The sequence below is a fragment of the Trachypithecus francoisi genome, unplaced genomic scaffold, assembly GCF_009764315.1.
Source record: "Trachypithecus francoisi isolate TF-2019V2 unplaced genomic scaffold, Tfra_2.0 Lachesis_group10, whole genome shotgun sequence".
Taxonomy (NCBI): domain Eukaryota; kingdom Metazoa; phylum Chordata; class Mammalia; order Primates; family Cercopithecidae; genus Trachypithecus; species Trachypithecus francoisi.
This window is the reverse complement of record NW_022681455.1, coordinates 2,036,743-2,053,058: the sequence shown is the minus strand read 5'-3', so window position 1 is coordinate 2,053,058 and position 16,316 is coordinate 2,036,743. Positions and strand designations below refer to the sequence as shown.

At 43.8% G+C, this 16,316-nt stretch overlaps 1 protein-coding gene across 4 annotated transcripts in view; it reads left to right on the top strand.

Annotated features, from left to right (window-relative positions):
• The window catches only part of GMDS (GDP-mannose 4,6-dehydratase), a 632,097-nt gene continuing 615,781 nt past the window's right edge, over positions 1–16,316 (top strand). For 3 of the 4 annotated variants that reach the window (XM_033216043.1, XM_033216041.1, XM_033216042.1), the window contains exon 1: positions 1–370. In XM_033216043.1, the coding sequence (XP_033071934.1) occupies positions 269–370 (102 nt within the window). In that variant the 5' untranslated portion in view covers positions 1–268. Of the gene's footprint in view, positions 371–729; positions 757–16,316 lie in introns of those variants that run through there. The other variant, XM_033216044.1, reaches the window with a different exon arrangement.

Genomic DNA, 16,316 nt, shown 5'->3' with positions numbered 1-16,316 from the left:
ACGCGAAGGACGCGGCGCCAGTCAGGCCGCCTCCCCGCTGCTTGGCCGTCGGGCCCGCCTCAGCCGGCTCGGCCCGCCCCCGGCCCTCCCCGCGCGGCCTCCCGTGCGCCCCTGTCAGACTGTGGCGGCCGGTCGCGCGGTGCGCTCTCCCTCCCTGCCCGCAGCCTGGAGAGGCGCTTGGCGCTGCACACACCCGCGTTCCTGCCGGCGCCGCGCCTGCCCTCTGCCGCGCTCCGCCCTGCCGCCGACCGCACGCCCGCCGCGGGACATGGCACACGCACCGGCACGCTGCCCCAGCGCCCGGGGCTCCGGGGACGGCGAGATGGGCAAGCCCAGGAACGTGGCGCTCATCACCGGCATCACGGGCCAGGTGAGTGTGGGGGCGGGGGCGCGCCGGCCGGGGCCGCCTGGGCACGCGTGCTCTCCCTACGCGCCGCTCCTCGCGGGCTGCGGTGTCTGCAGGAACAGCCCTCTCGGCGTCCCGGAAGGGGTCTGCTGCCGGGAGGTGGGACGGAAGGTACGGCGCAGTTAGTGTGCTGTGTGTGGGGTGTGCTGGATGCGTCCAGTGCCTCTGGTCTTCCTCTGGGGGCTGTGAGCGTGTGTGCCGCGCGGGATGTCGCCCTCACACCCGGGCAGGACCGCCCGCTCTCACCTGCCCCTCAGGTGACCGCAGCGTCTCTTCCTCCAAGCCCATTTCGTGCTTCGCAGCTCCCAGTGCCGGGAGGGGAAAAGAACTGGTGATCAATGAACTTGCGGGTGAGGTCTTCTTGATGTATCTCGGCTCACGGGGCGCTTACCTGCTCATGTTTGGGAAGCAGGAAAAAGGGTGCTTTGCTAGTTTCGTCCCCTATCACCGGCTTTCCAGATAGAAAAGAGAACATGAAAGAAAGTAATGCCGTGGAGTCACCTACTAGGACATGTTTAGGAAAAAGAACTTAAAAAACTTTAAAAAATCATACCAACTTGTGAGATTCAGGTTCACACGTTTGGAAGTGTATCTGAGACACACTGGTCCAAAAGTGAGGCTAGGTTCCATTTCCAAAGGAATAAGTTCCTCGAGTAAGGTAATCAGGAGGAGGTCTTCGGAATGTCTCAGGCTAAGCATGGCTGGTTTGTGAGAGTCGTCTCTTAGAGGTAGGATCCGACCACTGTGCTTTATCAAAAGCTGTGCTGTTTGAGATTCAGTGGTCGTGAAGTAATCATGCCCACATATTGCTGTAGAAAGACTGTGATATGTGTGCTCCTGGGTATCTCTGTGTGGTGGCCAATATGACACTGAAATAAAGATGAAAATGGCCAATACATATTGTGTCTATTATGTTCCAGTCGCCTGACTAATATTCACTCATTTAGTTCTCATAACAAACTCTTTGAGGAGGTACTTTTATTATCTCTATAGATGTGGAAATGGAGGCATGGGAGTTTGATTTGCCTGAGGTTACATCGCTGGGAAGCGTCCAGTTGGTATTGAAACCACTCTCAAAGTTCTCTAGTGTTAGAAAAGGCTAAGTGGGCAGGAGGCAACGGTTCATAACTGAAATCTCAGCACTTCGGTAGACAGAGGCGGGAGGATTACTTGAGGTGAGGCCAGAAGTTTGAGACCAGCCTGGGCAACATATTGAGACCTTGTCTCTACAGAAAAAAAAAAAAAAAAAAATTAGGCATGTTGGTGCTCACTTGTAGTGCTAGCTACTGGGAGGCTGAAGCAGGAGGATCACTTGAGTCCAGGAGTTTGAGGCTGCAGTGAGCAGTGATGGCACCACCATACTCCAGTCTGGGGCAAGAGAGTGAGATCCTGCCTCAAAAAAAGAAAAAAAAAATTAGAGAGAAGGAGAAGTTGAAATTGGCCAGATGCACAGTCACAGAATATTACACAATTTCAACTATTGAATACCTGATTTACTGCTGGTTATTCGTGCATCTTGCTTTGCTTAAGGTAATCATAATAGACACGAGTTTGAAAACTAGTAAGAGGTGGATCTGAGTTTGAGGAAGAGGGCAAGGATCTGAGGTTGAGAAACTGAATCCTTGAATTGAGGCAGTAAGAAAGGTCAGGGCCTACATACTGTCCTCCCCCTTCTCTTTGTTTTCTAATGCTGAGACCTTTCTGCAGATGAATCCCTTTTTTTCCGTTTTGTCAGACTGGACCTGAAGCTCAAATGTTTACCAAGTTTATATAATCTCTGGAAAGTAGAGATTTGATTTCAGTATTGTCAGGAAATTAGTTAAGATGTTAATGTGCTGTGTTGGTGTGGCCTATACCAGTTTACGTGACCAGTAGTATGAATCAGTGCAGATTAGAAATGGAACCTAATTTTGATTTTAAGAGCAGTCATTTGGATGGAACTGAGTGGCCAGGAAGGTGTGGAGGTAGACCCCCACTCTAGTTTGTCCTGCAGCCTGTCGTGGGAGTCTACCTGAAGCACCACACTCGGCAGACCACTCCCTGACCAAAATTTTTTGGTTCCTCGTTTCATTTCCAACTGAAAACACCTGCGTGGCTTTCAGGCTGGTTTGAATCTTTGCCCCAGTGTTTTTTTCTTCCCTACAGCATTTGCCCTCTGCATTGGTGTTGCACTGGCATATGTACCCCTAGCATAGTGCTGAATTCTGTAGCTACCACGTAAACACTTGCAGAGGGAATGGACTGCTCTTCTATGTTTTTTATTTGTATTCCAGGACAGTGACTCCCAAGTTGAGTATCAAGGATCTCTGGAGCTCTGTGGTGTTAATGCAAGGAGTCTGAAAATCCATACCTTATTGTACGTTTTCTTAATAATACTGGCTGAGAACTTACTGGGCTATTCACTCTGCTAAGCATTTTGTATATCCCTACCTAAGGGGCAGGTATAATAATTATCCCCATTTTATTCCTGGCCAAGTAAGGTTAAGTATGTTCCCTGAGGCCGTACATCTAATGAGTGTCAGAACTGAGATCTGAACCCAGATCTCAGCAGTTGCTCTAAGTCATTTTGCTATATAGACTATGTAAGCCTTATGAGACAGAGAGAAATAAATAGTCTTACTCTAAGAAGAGGTTTCAGATTCAAGTGCCGCTGCTCAGGCACTCAGGGCTATCGTGGCATTTGTGCCAAGATGGGCTCTTAAATGGGTTGTCCCAAATTCCCGCTTGAGAATACTGCGGCCAGCCAGGGAGTCCTGTCTGCTGTGTATCTCTAGTATGTGTTGTCAGGCTTCTTATTCGAGCCTTCCCCTCCCATCTATTCTTGACACACTCCTTCCCAAAGTGGGAACCTTACTAAATAAGCTTTAAAGAAGCTCAGGCTCTGGCTGTGCATTGCTGTCTCCAGGCCCTCTGCCAGCCACTCTTAAAAGCTCACCCCCATTGGCTAATGATACTGTTCTTTACTGCACTCTTGGAGATGTTCTTGCTGTTCTTTGAATACTGTTGCCTTGTACCTCTTTGTAGTAATTATTTGTGCCTGAATGGCCTCACAATTCTTATTCCTTTTAACCTGAGCCTCAGTGTTCTCAGCCTAATCCTGACAAATGCAACCATTCCAGGAACTTCTTTTGTATTTACATGTATGCAGTCCCTGTTGATTGTATATATTTACATATCTTTGGTCTTGAGATTATAAACTACTTTAAGATAGAAATCTCATTTTCAGCCTATTGCCTCCCACATGCCTTCGTCTAGTGGGGTTTCAAAAATGTTGACTTACTTTTTCCATTAGCAGAACACATCTTCACTGCATGTCTGCTGTGTCCAAGGCTTGTTACAGATGCTGCTACAGATACAAAGATATGAAAGTTGTCTTCATCCATTTGTGTTGCTATAAAGGAATACCTGAAGCTGGGTAATTTATAAAGAGAAGAGGTTTGTTTGGCTCATGGTTCTGAAGGCTGTACAAGAAGCATGGCACCAGTGTCTGCTTCTGCTGAAAGATTTAGGCTTCCACTCATGGAACTGGTGTATACAGAGATTACATGGTGAGAGAGGAAGCAAGAGGTGGGGTGGGCTGTGGCGTGCCAGGCTCTTTTTAGCAACCAGCTCTAGTGGGAACTAGTAGAGTGAGGAGTCACTCGTTACTGTGAGGATGGCACCAAGCCTTCATGAGGGATCTGCTTCCATGAAAAAAACACCTCCTATTAGCCCCCACCTCCAACATTGGAGATTAAATTTCAGCGTGAGATTTGGAGGGGTCAGACATCCAAACCATGGTATTCCACCCCTGACCACCCAGATCTCATCCTTCTCACATGCAAAATACAATCATCCTTCTCATATGCAAAATACAATTCCAATAGTCCCTAAAATTCTTAACTTGTTCCAGCATCAACTTAAAGGTTCAAAGTCTGAGAATCAAAGCAAGTTCCTTCTAGCTATGAGCCTGGAAAACCAAAAACAAATTGTTTTTTCCCAAGATACAATGGTTGTACAGTCATTAGGTAGACATTCTGTGACTGCAGCAGCCAGGATGTTGGAGCAGCATGCAGGATGTTCCAGGACTCCTTGAGGTGTTCCAGGCCAGCTGTGCCCTGGGCCTGTCTCCCCAAACCATGCTGTCCTCCTAGGTCTCTGGGCCTCTGATGGGAGAGGCAGCCTCAAAGATGTCTGAGATGCCTTCAGGGTCTTTTCCCATTGTTCTGACTATTAGCACCTGGCTCCCTTTTACCCATGCTAACGTCTTTAGCAAGCGATTGCTCTCCAGCACCATTGGATTTCTCTCCTGAAAAATGTCACTACCACATGTCCAGGTTGTAGATTTGAAAAATTTTTCTGATCTGTTTCCCTCTTCTCTACCAGTTCTACAAGTAATTACAAGTAATGCACTTTGACTAGCACACGCAGCCGACTGAATGACCACCTTCCTCAACGACGTCGCTAGTCTGGTGGTATGATGACGGAGATAGTTAATAATTACGGTAGAGTAAAATAATTAACATGTATTGAGCATTTAGTTTGTGCCAGGTACTGTTCGAAGTGCATTAAATTTTGTTCAGAGTATATTTGTGGAAGCAACAGAGAGCGTCTATGAGGTGGTTTTCTTTTTTTTTTTTTGAGACTGAGTCTCTCTCTGTCGCCCAGGCTGGAGTGCAGTGGCGTGATCTCGGCTCACTGAAAGCTCCTCCTCCCGGGTTCACCCCATTCTCCTGCCTCAGCCTCCCGAGTAACTGGGACTACAGGCGCCTGCCACCACGCCTGGCTAATTTTTTGTATTTTTAGTAGAGACGAGGTTTCACCGGTTAGCCAGGATGGTCTCGATCTCCTGACCTCATGATCTGCCCGCCTCAGCCTCCCAAAGTGCTGGGATTATATGAGCCACTGTGCCCAGCCTTTTTTTTTTTTTTTTTTTTTTTTTTTTTTTTTTTTGAGACAGAGTCTTACTCTGTTGTCCAGGCTGGAGCACAGTGGCTCAATCTCTGTTTACCGCATCCTCTACCTTCCAGGTTCAAATGATTCTCGTGCCTTAGCCTCCCGAGTATGTTCAAAAACATAACAGGTTCTTGAATTACTGCTTAGCCCTTACTGAACTGCAGCGGCTTTGGGTAAGTCACTTATCTTTTCTGCCAGGTTGGAAGAGTAATTCTTATCAAATAGGAAGTAAGTCTGCATGTAGTAGTGGCCTTTGCCTCATTACTGGAATGGACCTTCCCTCTACAGTGTTAACAGAATAATGAAAGATTTCTTGACTTTTAGGAAAAAGTGGGAGATATTACTATTTAGCTTTGCTTTGCATGGGGAATCTATTATCTAGAAGCAGAAAGTTCTGTAGTATTTGGAATCAACCACAAGGCTATAAGGTACTGGGAGGCCAACAGATTTAATGTTTAGTGAGTCTTTCAAGACTGTGCAAAGCAGATCTGGGAGCTGGTCTTATCTTCTCATATAAGAGGATTGTAGGCAGTGACTTCCACTCTAAATCTTCCTTGCTGGGATTTGCGGTCCTGGGATAAAAGGTTTGGCATTATTGAGCTGGGCGCGGTGGCTCATGCCTGTGGTCCCAGCACTTTGGGAGGCCGAGGCAGGCCTCCCAAATCTCCTGATCACAAGGTCAGGAGATCGATACCATCCTGGCTAACATGGTGAAACCCCGTCTCTACTAAAAATACAAAAAATTAGCCAGGCGTGGGGGCAGGTGCCTGTAGTCCCATCTACTTGGGAGGCTGAGGCAGGAGAATGGCGTGAACCCAGGAGGCGGAGCTTGCAGTGAGCTGAGATCCTGCCACTGCACTCCAGCCTGGGTGACAGAGCGAGACTGTCTCAAAAAAAAAAAAAAAAAAAAAAGTCTGGCATTATTGGAGGTGAGAGAGATGTCTTGAGTACTGCCCTGCTTAATCAAAGACTGTTACATGTGATTAATTGAAAGAGCTCTGGACTGGGAATCAGAGGTTGGGTTTTGATACCAATTAATTGTATAGCCTTACATTTTTGGAGGTTTTTCTTAACTTGTCAAGTGAAAGGGTTACCTGGTTATTCTCAGGGATCTAAGGTCTGCTGCTAGTCTACAGTAGTGTCTTGTTTGGATTACATGCTGATTTATGATTGTTTATGTGTACTATAGAGAAATTATACAACTATCTTTATATTTAAGCAGCACAGTAATTTAATTGCAGTTTTAGACATAAAACCAACTGGATTTTTTTTTTTTTGAGACAGAGTCTTACTCTGTTGCCTAGGCTGGAGTGCAATGGTGGTATGATCTCACTCACTGCAATCTCCATGTGCCGGGTTCAAGTGATTCTTATGCCTCAGCGTCCCGGGTAGCTGGGGTTACAGGCATGCGCTACCATGCCCAGCTAATTTTTGTATTTTTAGTAGAGTTGGGTTTTCACCATGTTGACTAGGCTGGTCTTGAACTCTTGGCCTCAAGTCATCCACCCACCTTGGCCTCCCAAAATGCTGGGATTATATGCGTGAACCACCATGCCCGGCCAGGATAATTTTTAAAAAATGAAACCAGTGAACTACTAATTTTATTGAATTTGAAATTAAGTTTGTAAACTAAGAAGAAATTCATATGAGTTGTATGTTGTCAGAATTTGTAAGGATAGAGTGAAAAATCAGAGCTGTCCATCTTTGTAGGACATATCAAATGAATGAAGTGACTTTTTGGTGAGGAATGATTTTTTTTTAACTGGTACATAATAATTGTACATATTTGCGGGGTATGTGTGATATTTTGGTACATGTGTGTAATGCATAATGATCAAAGCAGGGAATTTAGGATAGAGGAAGGAGTTTTAAATTCTTGGGTTTTTCTTGGGTAGAAAAATGGAGTTAATTATGCCCACATCACAAATTTATGTGTGGATTAAAAATGATCATCATGTTATAATAAGGCCTACCACTGTTCCTGGCATATATTGTTTATGAAGTGATAATTCTTATTTAGTATGTAAAAGTTCTCACAATGGAAGGAATGAGGGAAGGATGGAGAAGTGCTTGGGAATGCAGTTAGGGGTATGGTATGTAGGATGAATGAGAATAGTAAAAGGATGGAAGCAGAAACACCGAGAATAGTAAAAGGATGGAAGCAGAAACACCAGCTCCTGTAATATAAGGATAATGAGATCAAGGATGCAAACACATTTTGGCGACAGGTTGGATGGTAATACTATGGCCAGAAATGCAGTCACTGGGCAGGCAGATCAGTTTTCTCAGGGAAGACAGTGAATTATTTTGTTCCTCTGGAGTTCAAAGTGCAGTGGTGCAGTCATAACTCACTGCAGCCCTGAACTCCTGGGCTCAGGTGATCCTCCCACCTCAGCCTCCCTGGTAGCTGGGACTGGAGGCTTGTGCCACCAAACCTGGCTAATTTTTTACTAATTTTTTTTTTTTTTTTTTGTAGAGACAGGATCTCACCAGCTGACCAGGCTAGTCTTAAACTCCTGGCCCCAAGTGATCGACTGGCCTTGGCCTCCCAAGTGCTGATAATACAGGTGTGAGCCACTGCACCTGGCTTCTTTGTCTTAAAAATGACTTGGGCAATATGGTCAGAGGTGGCTGCTGTGGAGTGGGCAAGTCCTAAAGGTGGCCATGCTGCTGTGCTGTACCTTTAGCCAGTCTTCTTTCCTGTCTCCCAGAACTTTCTGTAGCTCTTATTTACAAGGCAAGAAAACTAACACTTTCCCTTCAGTTTACCAGGCTATTCTTAGTATACTTCAGTTTTCTGCTTTCTTTCTCCTTTATTTATTTGTTGATTGTTTGCATTTCCTAATGCCAAAACCTTGTTAAAGATACTTCCAGGTGGGGCGCGGTGGCTCATGCTTGTAATCCCAACACTTCGGGAGGCCGAGGTGGGCGGATCATCTGAGGCCAGGAGTTCAAGACCACCCTGGCCAATGTGGACAAACCCCATCTCTACTAAAAACACAAAAATTAGCCGGGCATGGTGGTAGGTGCCTGGAATCTCAGGTACTCGGGATGCTGAGGTGGGAGAATCACTTGAACCTGGGAGGCAGAGCTTGCAGTGAGCCGAGATTGTACCACTGTACTCCAGCCTGGGTGACAGAGCTAGACTTTGTCTCAAAAAAAAAAAAAAAAGATACTTCCAATTTACAATTTCTCATGCTTTTCTTCCTTTCTTGAGGAATTTTGGGAATCCCGCACTTCCAAAAGTAAGGTGCTCAGTTGCACTAACCATTCCTATATAAGCTTAATACATAGAAAATGAATGAGTAAAACATGTCTGAAAGGTAATCCTATAGGATAGAAAGCTGATTATCAGTAATGTTCTTGGCAGTGGGGCACCAGTGTGCCAAACCTAGTCTTTGGCAAGCCAATAAGCAATTTTCCTGCCAAAATCTTGTGACTTACCATAAGTAGTAACCCAATTGTTTATATAAATTTACTCATTGAAATGACTCAGCTTTCCAGGATATTATTTTGGCATTTACTTATGTAAAACTGAGTTACATAGACTTGAGGTTAGATGATTTCATATGCAGTGATGTTCTTGGCTGAAGGGTATGTATCTCATTTGTTTCAGACTCTTCATACTGTGCCTTTTAAACAATTTACCACATGTGAATTTAGGGGAATCCTTTCTCAGATCTTCTTGCTAAGTTCTTTTAAACTTAAGAGTGAAAAAATAAAGGTATTTACTAGGGATTTATAGAAAGTATTTCTTTATACTGACTAATTACACTTGGGAAAATGAACCACCAAAGCTTGCTTGTATTATATATATATTATGCTTGAGCACTGGGTTTGATTATAATGTGAAATGAATTGCTTGATCATGTTTAACAGAAATATGTTCCTTAATGCTGAGTGAAAAAGCCTCTAATTGGCACTTTTAGAAATCTTTTAACATCAAAACATGATTTTTCTATGTTTCTTAGAAGGGTGCTGTATTTCTATAACTTTTCACAAAAGAAGTTAGATTTTTAATGTTACTTTATTCAAACTGTATTTTTACATCTGTAAAAATGATGAATTGGAATTTTACAGGTATGTGCAGACACTAGTAGTATTTTTTGGTGATCAATATTGATAAACATATTTATTGTAGTTTAGAGTGGAATCCTTCAAAATGGAAGCTTTGTTGCAAGAGACCTGCAGGTCAAAATGCAAGTGTGGCATATACGCCTGTTGGAGTAAACCCAGTCAAGGAGAAAGAGAGTGGAAACCCTGTTTGTCAAGAGTTGTGGGAGGCCTGAGATTTTACCTTTCTTGCAGGCTAACAAGTTAGCTTTCTAAAATTCCGTGGATGATGGCAGAAGACACAGCACTCCTGGGTCAGCAGGCAGTATGAACTTCATGTTTGTGACAGCTCTGTTTTATAGTATTTTCTTGCCCCCCAAAGACCATGTGGGCAACACGGTGGCTGGGTGGGTCTAGGTGGATGTTGTCCATGCAGTGGGTATGCACCACGGTTGAGGAAATCTGAGATTGGGAAACCCCAATTTTTTATAAGGGAACCAATAAACCTACCCAGCTTTTGCTTTGAGGGAGACATTATTTTTATTATACTCCATAGCAAACAAATCTTCCTTCTGCTCCAGAGAGAAACACTATTGTTATCTTAAAATACTATCTACAGATGTTCTGTATAGGAAAGATAGTAGCCGATAAAAGCTGTTAGTACAACCTGCTTATAAGACATGCAGAAACTAGAAAGACCCATAGAGAACTGGCTCCCAACGCTGTTTGTCTTGTTCCTGAAACTTATCAGATTGACAACGCAGACCAGTTTTCCTCTTTTTTCTTTCTTCAAGACAGGGTCTTGCCCAGGCTGGAGTGCAGGGGTGTAAACACAGATCACTGAAGCCTCAACCTCGTGCACTCAAGTGATCTTTTGGCCTCAGCCTCCCGAGAAGCTGGGATAACAGATGGGCACCACTACGCCTAGCTAATTTTTGTGTGTGTGTGTTTTTTAATTGTTGTTGTTAAGGTGGGATCTTGCCGTGCTGCTCAGGCTAGTTTCAAACTCCTGGGCTGAAGCAATTCTACCATCTCAGCCTCTCCAGGTGCTAGTATTACAGGTTTGAGCTACTGTGCCTGGCCCCAGTTTTCCTCTTATTTCTCCATGCAGTCTATGGGGAGCTCCAGCTTTGCATTTGTTTTCTTTTTGCTTGAAGAACAGAATGATGAGACCTGGATTTGGGTGCTTAGTATGGAGTGAATGAATGGGCATTGTCCCTGGGGGAGGCATTTTGTATTTCCCTGTATGTATAGCCATGGGAAGTATAGTAGGTTTGGCTTTGTTGAAACTTTTAGTAGGTTTAATCTGATAGATTAGTCTCAGTTGGCCTGAAGAACGCTAGCTCAGAAGGACATTTTTCCAGCCCTGAAGAAGAATATGCCTGCTTCCTCATCACCCCTAAGGGGATGATTCTAACTCCATTGGCTGAAACCTTCCCTTCCTTATCTGGCCCCTTTGTATAGTACACATATCATCACCTTTTTTTTTTTGAGACGGAGTTTCGCTCTTGTTGCCCAGGCTGGAGTGCAATGGCGTGATCTCGGCTCGCAGCAACCTCTGCCTCCTGGGTTCAAGCGATTCTCCTGCCTCAGCCTCCAGAGTAGCTGGGATTACAGGTATGCGCCACCACGCCCGGCTAATTTTGTATTTTTAGTAGAGATGGGGTTTCTCCATGTTGGTCAGGCTGGTCTGGAACTCCAGACCTCAGGTGATCCGTCTGCCTTGGCCTCCCAAAGTGCTGGGATTACAAGTCATCACTTGTTTTTAATTTACTCACTGAGTGACTGTAAACCTCTTGCATTAATTTCAGTGCTTTCTCTTTTTTTGCTTTATAATTGTACCTGATGTAAACTCTCATACCTTCATTTAGAGATTACTTCTATCATTTTTGAGTATGTTTCTCTAGTGTCTACCATATGCTAATAGGGCCTGCCCTCGAGATCAGGAAATTTATGTCTTTTCAAATCTTCTTGTAAGTTTGCTAGGATCTTTTTTTTTTTTTTTTTTTTTTTTTGATACGGAGTTTTGCTCTTGCCCAGGCTGGAGTGCAGTGGTGCGATCTCGGCTCACTGCAACCTCCGCCTACTGGGTTCAAGTGATTCTCCTGCTTTAGCCTCCTGAGTAGCTGGGATTACAGGCGCCCGCTACCATGCCCAGGTAATTTTTTGTAGTTTTAGTAGAGACGGGGTTTCACCATGTTGGCCAGGCTGGTCTTGAACTCCTGGTCTCAGGTGATCCGCCCGCCTCAGCCTCCCAGTAGGATCTTGTTTTGATTTTCATGAATTTTGATGTTATCATTGAAATATCTAGAAATCTGCATATTTTATTTAAGAGAGTCTGCTTTTTGTACACAAGGAATGCTTGTTCTTGGTGAAGCCTCATGTATGATGGATAGGAAGGAATAAGAAAGCTGTGAGAGGAGAATAAAAGGACTTAGCTACTGATTGGATTGTTGGATTGGGGAAGTCAGGAGAAGTAAGGGTTTTTGTTTTGTTTGTTGTGTTTATTTTTATGGTTGGTCCCATTGACATTCAGTTTGTGTAAATCCATGAGGACAAGACTGTATTTTACTGCTGTATCCCTAGTGCAGTGTCTGGAATATGGTGGGCTCTCAATAGATATTTGTTGAATGACATCTGGAGTTCATACCTCCTCAGAAATCCTGGAGGAAATATACTGCATATAAGAAGTAATGGGAATGTAGATGTGCAGTGTATCATACTTTAGAGCAGGATTGACAAACTTTCCCCTGGACCAAGTCCACCTGCCTCCTGTTTTTGTTTTTGTTTTTGTTTTTCGAGACCGAGTCTCCCTCTGTTGCCCAGGTTGGAGTGCAGTGGTGCAATCTCTGCCCACTGTAACTTCTGCCCTGCCCTGGGTTCACGAGATTCTCATCCTTCAGCCTCCTGGGTAGCTGGGACTACAGGCGCCTGCCACCACGCCTGGCTAATTTTTGTATTTTTAGTAGAATTGGGGTTTCTCCATGTTGGCCAGGCTAGTCTAGAACTCCTGACTTCAAGTGATCTGCCTGATCTGCCCACCTTGGCCTCTCAAAGTGTTGGGGTTACAGGCGTGAGCCACCACGGCTGGCCCTGTTTTTGTAAATAAAGGTTTGTTAGAGCACAGAACATCTGTTTACTTATTGTTTCTGGCTGCTTCCACATAGAGTTAAATAGCTGCAACAGAGACTGTGTGGCTTTGAAAGCCTGAAATGTTTACTATCTGGCTCTTCACTGAAGAAGTTTTCGAAGATTTGCTGTAGAGCTCTCTTCTTTAGGGTGGATAGTGGAATTGCTACTGGTCATAGGTGATATCTCCAAATGAGAGAATATGGAGACAAAGATGAGAGTGAGAAGGAGGAAAATATTTGCGTTTCAGGTTTGGAAGAGAAGGAAGCTAGGGAGGGAGGGGAGAGGAGAGAGAATAAAAGTACTGAGTAATGTGGAATCTGAGGGAGGCCAGAGATGTTTTTGTTGTTTTGGTGGTAACACATAACATACAATTTATCATTACTGACATTTAGTACATTTACAAGGTTGTGCCGTCTTCACCGCTATCGTTCCCGAACACTTTTTCATCACTCTTTTTACAAAGGAAAGCCCATTGCCATAATCAATCACTCCCCATCCCCTCCTTTCCCAGCCCCTGGCAGCACAAATTTACATTCTGTCTTGCATGTTTTTCCCTTTTGCTTAGATCTGGGAAAGGTTTTTTTCCGTGATGGAGGGGAAATGGGCTTCTATGCAGTCAGAGGAGAAGCCGTTGGAGGAAAGGAGTAGTGTGGTTATGGAAGAGGCTGAAGGGGAGAAGATCTCGGGCATCTGGAGGCCTGAGATGGGCATGAGCATCCAGTCCTGCACTGGCGCTGGTGCTGCAGCAGTGCCGTCTCTGTCACTGCAGTTCTGTTCTCCGGGAGCTGTTCCGCAGTGTGATTTTGGGTGCTGTTCCTCGTTATGAAGCCTCTCAGTTATCATCTTCAGTCTGCACTGTAGCTTTCATAGATTTCTGATTCAGTTAGCTGCAGATTGGTTTCTGTGGCTTCCCACCTGAACAGTGATAGAAAGTGATGATATGTATGATAGTGGACAGAGAGATGAGAAACCAGTTCTGAAGTCCTCTAAGAAACATGGAAGTGGATGTGAGTGGTTGATCACACCAGTGAGGTGGTGATTTTGATTAGAGTGGTGTAAGTAAATTTCATGGGTGGTAAGTGCTGAGAAACAAAGATTGTTACGGTTTGATGTTTCAAAGGTGGCATCAGGAATTGAGGATAAGGTGTTTCCTGTTGTACCCCGTTTTGGGGTCTAGGAGAATGAATGAGTAAAAATCCTGAATGTCAGTAGCTCACGGAGTTTTGGATTTTACAGAGACTGGTAAAAACTTGAGATTGGTATGTGGTGGCTAGGTTATTTTGAAAGTAAGAATCTTAGGAATAACAAATTGCTATCTGCTGTCACAGTAACTAAAAAAAAAAAGTTTTACACACCAAAATGTAAGAAGAACGTGCTCCCAGAATAAAGAACACTCACCAAATTATATACTTTTGGCTATGTGAACTACTTTTTCTCATTTCCATTTTTTTCATTTTGCTGAAGAACGGGTTAAAAATGTGTCATGGACTGGCATTAGTCCATAGAGTGCATGTGGGAACCACCTATTGAATACCATTAAAACATTTCATTTGTCCAATTTCATTTGTTCAGATTCTGAACTGAAAAACAATTTCATTGATCTGATTTCATTTGCTCAGAACTGAAATATGAACTTCTTGGGGATAGAGATTATGTCTTTAAACTGTGGTGACCATTTTTTTTCTTGACTTCAAGGTAGGACACACATATAAATGATCTAGAGTGCAACTGAATGTTGGAAACCAGGGCTGTCTGGAAGAATTTGGAGTGACTTTATAGTACTTCATCCTTCCTGGTGCCCATTTGATACTGAGCACCATACAAGGTGCTTGGTAAGCATTCGTTTGTTGGTTGTTTCGGATTTCATTTTTCACCACTTCCTTTGGCATGCTGGGCAGATTCCGTAGGCTGCTTTTTTCTTGAGACAAGGTCTGGCTCTTTTGCCCAGGCTGAAAAGCAGTGGAGCCATCTCAGCTCACTGCAACCTCCGCCTCCTGGGCTCAAGCCATCCTCGCACCTCAGCCCCCTGAGTTCCTGGGACTTTGGGTGGGCTCTACCATATCTGGCTACTTTTTCTGTTTTTATTTTTGTAGAGATGGGGTTTTGCCATATTGCCCAGGCTGGTCTCAAACTTGTGAGCTCAAGCCATCTGCCCACCTCGGGCCTCCTAAACTGCTGAGATAACAGGTGTGAGCCACTGTTCCTGGCCCTTAGGCACTTTTCATACCTCACAAAGAATATACTAGCAGAACCTAGGCGTCAAGATCCCAAGGGAATCCTTACAGCTCTGTTTCTGCAGCTCTCCCTAGTCTCTGAGTGTGCTTGGAAGGAATATTCAAATCATTATTGTGTTGTTTCAGGTTTAACTTGGGAACTTGAAACTGAAATCAAGTTTTGGGGAGCTTCTGGGTGGTGACACATCTTCTTGTTTTGACCGGGCACTCTTTCTTGTCCCCCTGTCCTTATAATGTTGACTTAGGCATCCCGCTGGCTTTGGGAGTTGGTCTACCCTGGGTATTAGGGGGAGGTACAGGGGGAAGAGAATGCTAAATGCATGAAGTGAATTTCTCAAGGTGGATGGGAAGGTATTGGGGGTTGTTTTTGAGGGGAAGTAATAATACATAGATTTTTGTAAAGTTTTGCGTTTCTACATTTCAATATAAACCTTGAAAAGGAGAAATAGGAAGAGTTGACCAAGTATTAAAGTCCCTCTTTTTTTCCTTTCAGCTTTTTTATGGACAACAGTGATTTTTTATTTTATCCCTTATCAATTTTGCTATTTTGACTAATTTAGTAAGTTCAAATTATTTAAATTTATATAGTATTTTCTTTCCATTGAGTTTTCTTTTAATATTTACTGATGTTTGAACATACAGTTTTTAACCTATTTAAGCGTTACCAAAAGTTTATACTATTGCCAGATTGTTATTATGGGAAATTTGATTTGAGTTGCTAAACACAAGGAAGTATTTTATCTAGACCAGGGAAATAATTGGGAGCCCAACTAGAAATCTTACCAGATTCTCTATATAGGACATCGCTGTTAGTGGAGGACTTTAGGGATGGGTCCAGGAAACCTGAGATTACTGCTTAGGTCTTTGAAGAATGGAGATCACTTAACCTTTATGGACTGTGGTTTTTTTTCTCTTTAAGTGTACGTTTCAGAAAATAGATGTAAATATACGTAGATAATAAAAGTGTCTAGATTTTTAGTTTTCCTAAGTCAAAATTTATAGCATGTATAATGGAAACTTTTAGTAGGACATTGACTCATGTAGATAGTGCTTAACATTTGGATTTGGGAAAGATTTCGGGAATTCATCCTGTGGCAGGACTCTGAGGAGGAAGCCAACTGTGGACTCTGGAGAGGGGTCTTCAGAGGAATCTCGAAATGCCTGTAGTGGAAGACGCAGCATTGGTGTTTCCCTAGCAGCTTGGCATGTGGAGGCAGAAGCTTCCCTGGGGCTCTAGGCAGGAATAAGCCTTCGAGGTTTACAAGTAGAGGCTCATGCTGGATGACTGGGTTATAATTTAGTATTCTTCAGGTAGAGCAACCAAATAATGCTTTGAAAGATTATCTTATAGCTCAACAGGTTTTGTTTTCTCTTTAGTTGTAATAAGATTATGTTAATAGGCAAACATTTTTGTCAGGGATGATCTGGGCAAAGTACCCATTTCTGGTACCTGAATTCTGGCCTTGGAATTAAGATAAATCTGTAAAGGGAGAGGAGAGAAAGATGAACATGAGTTTGATTCCTGACCTCAATACTCACTGGGTGTCACAGGGAAA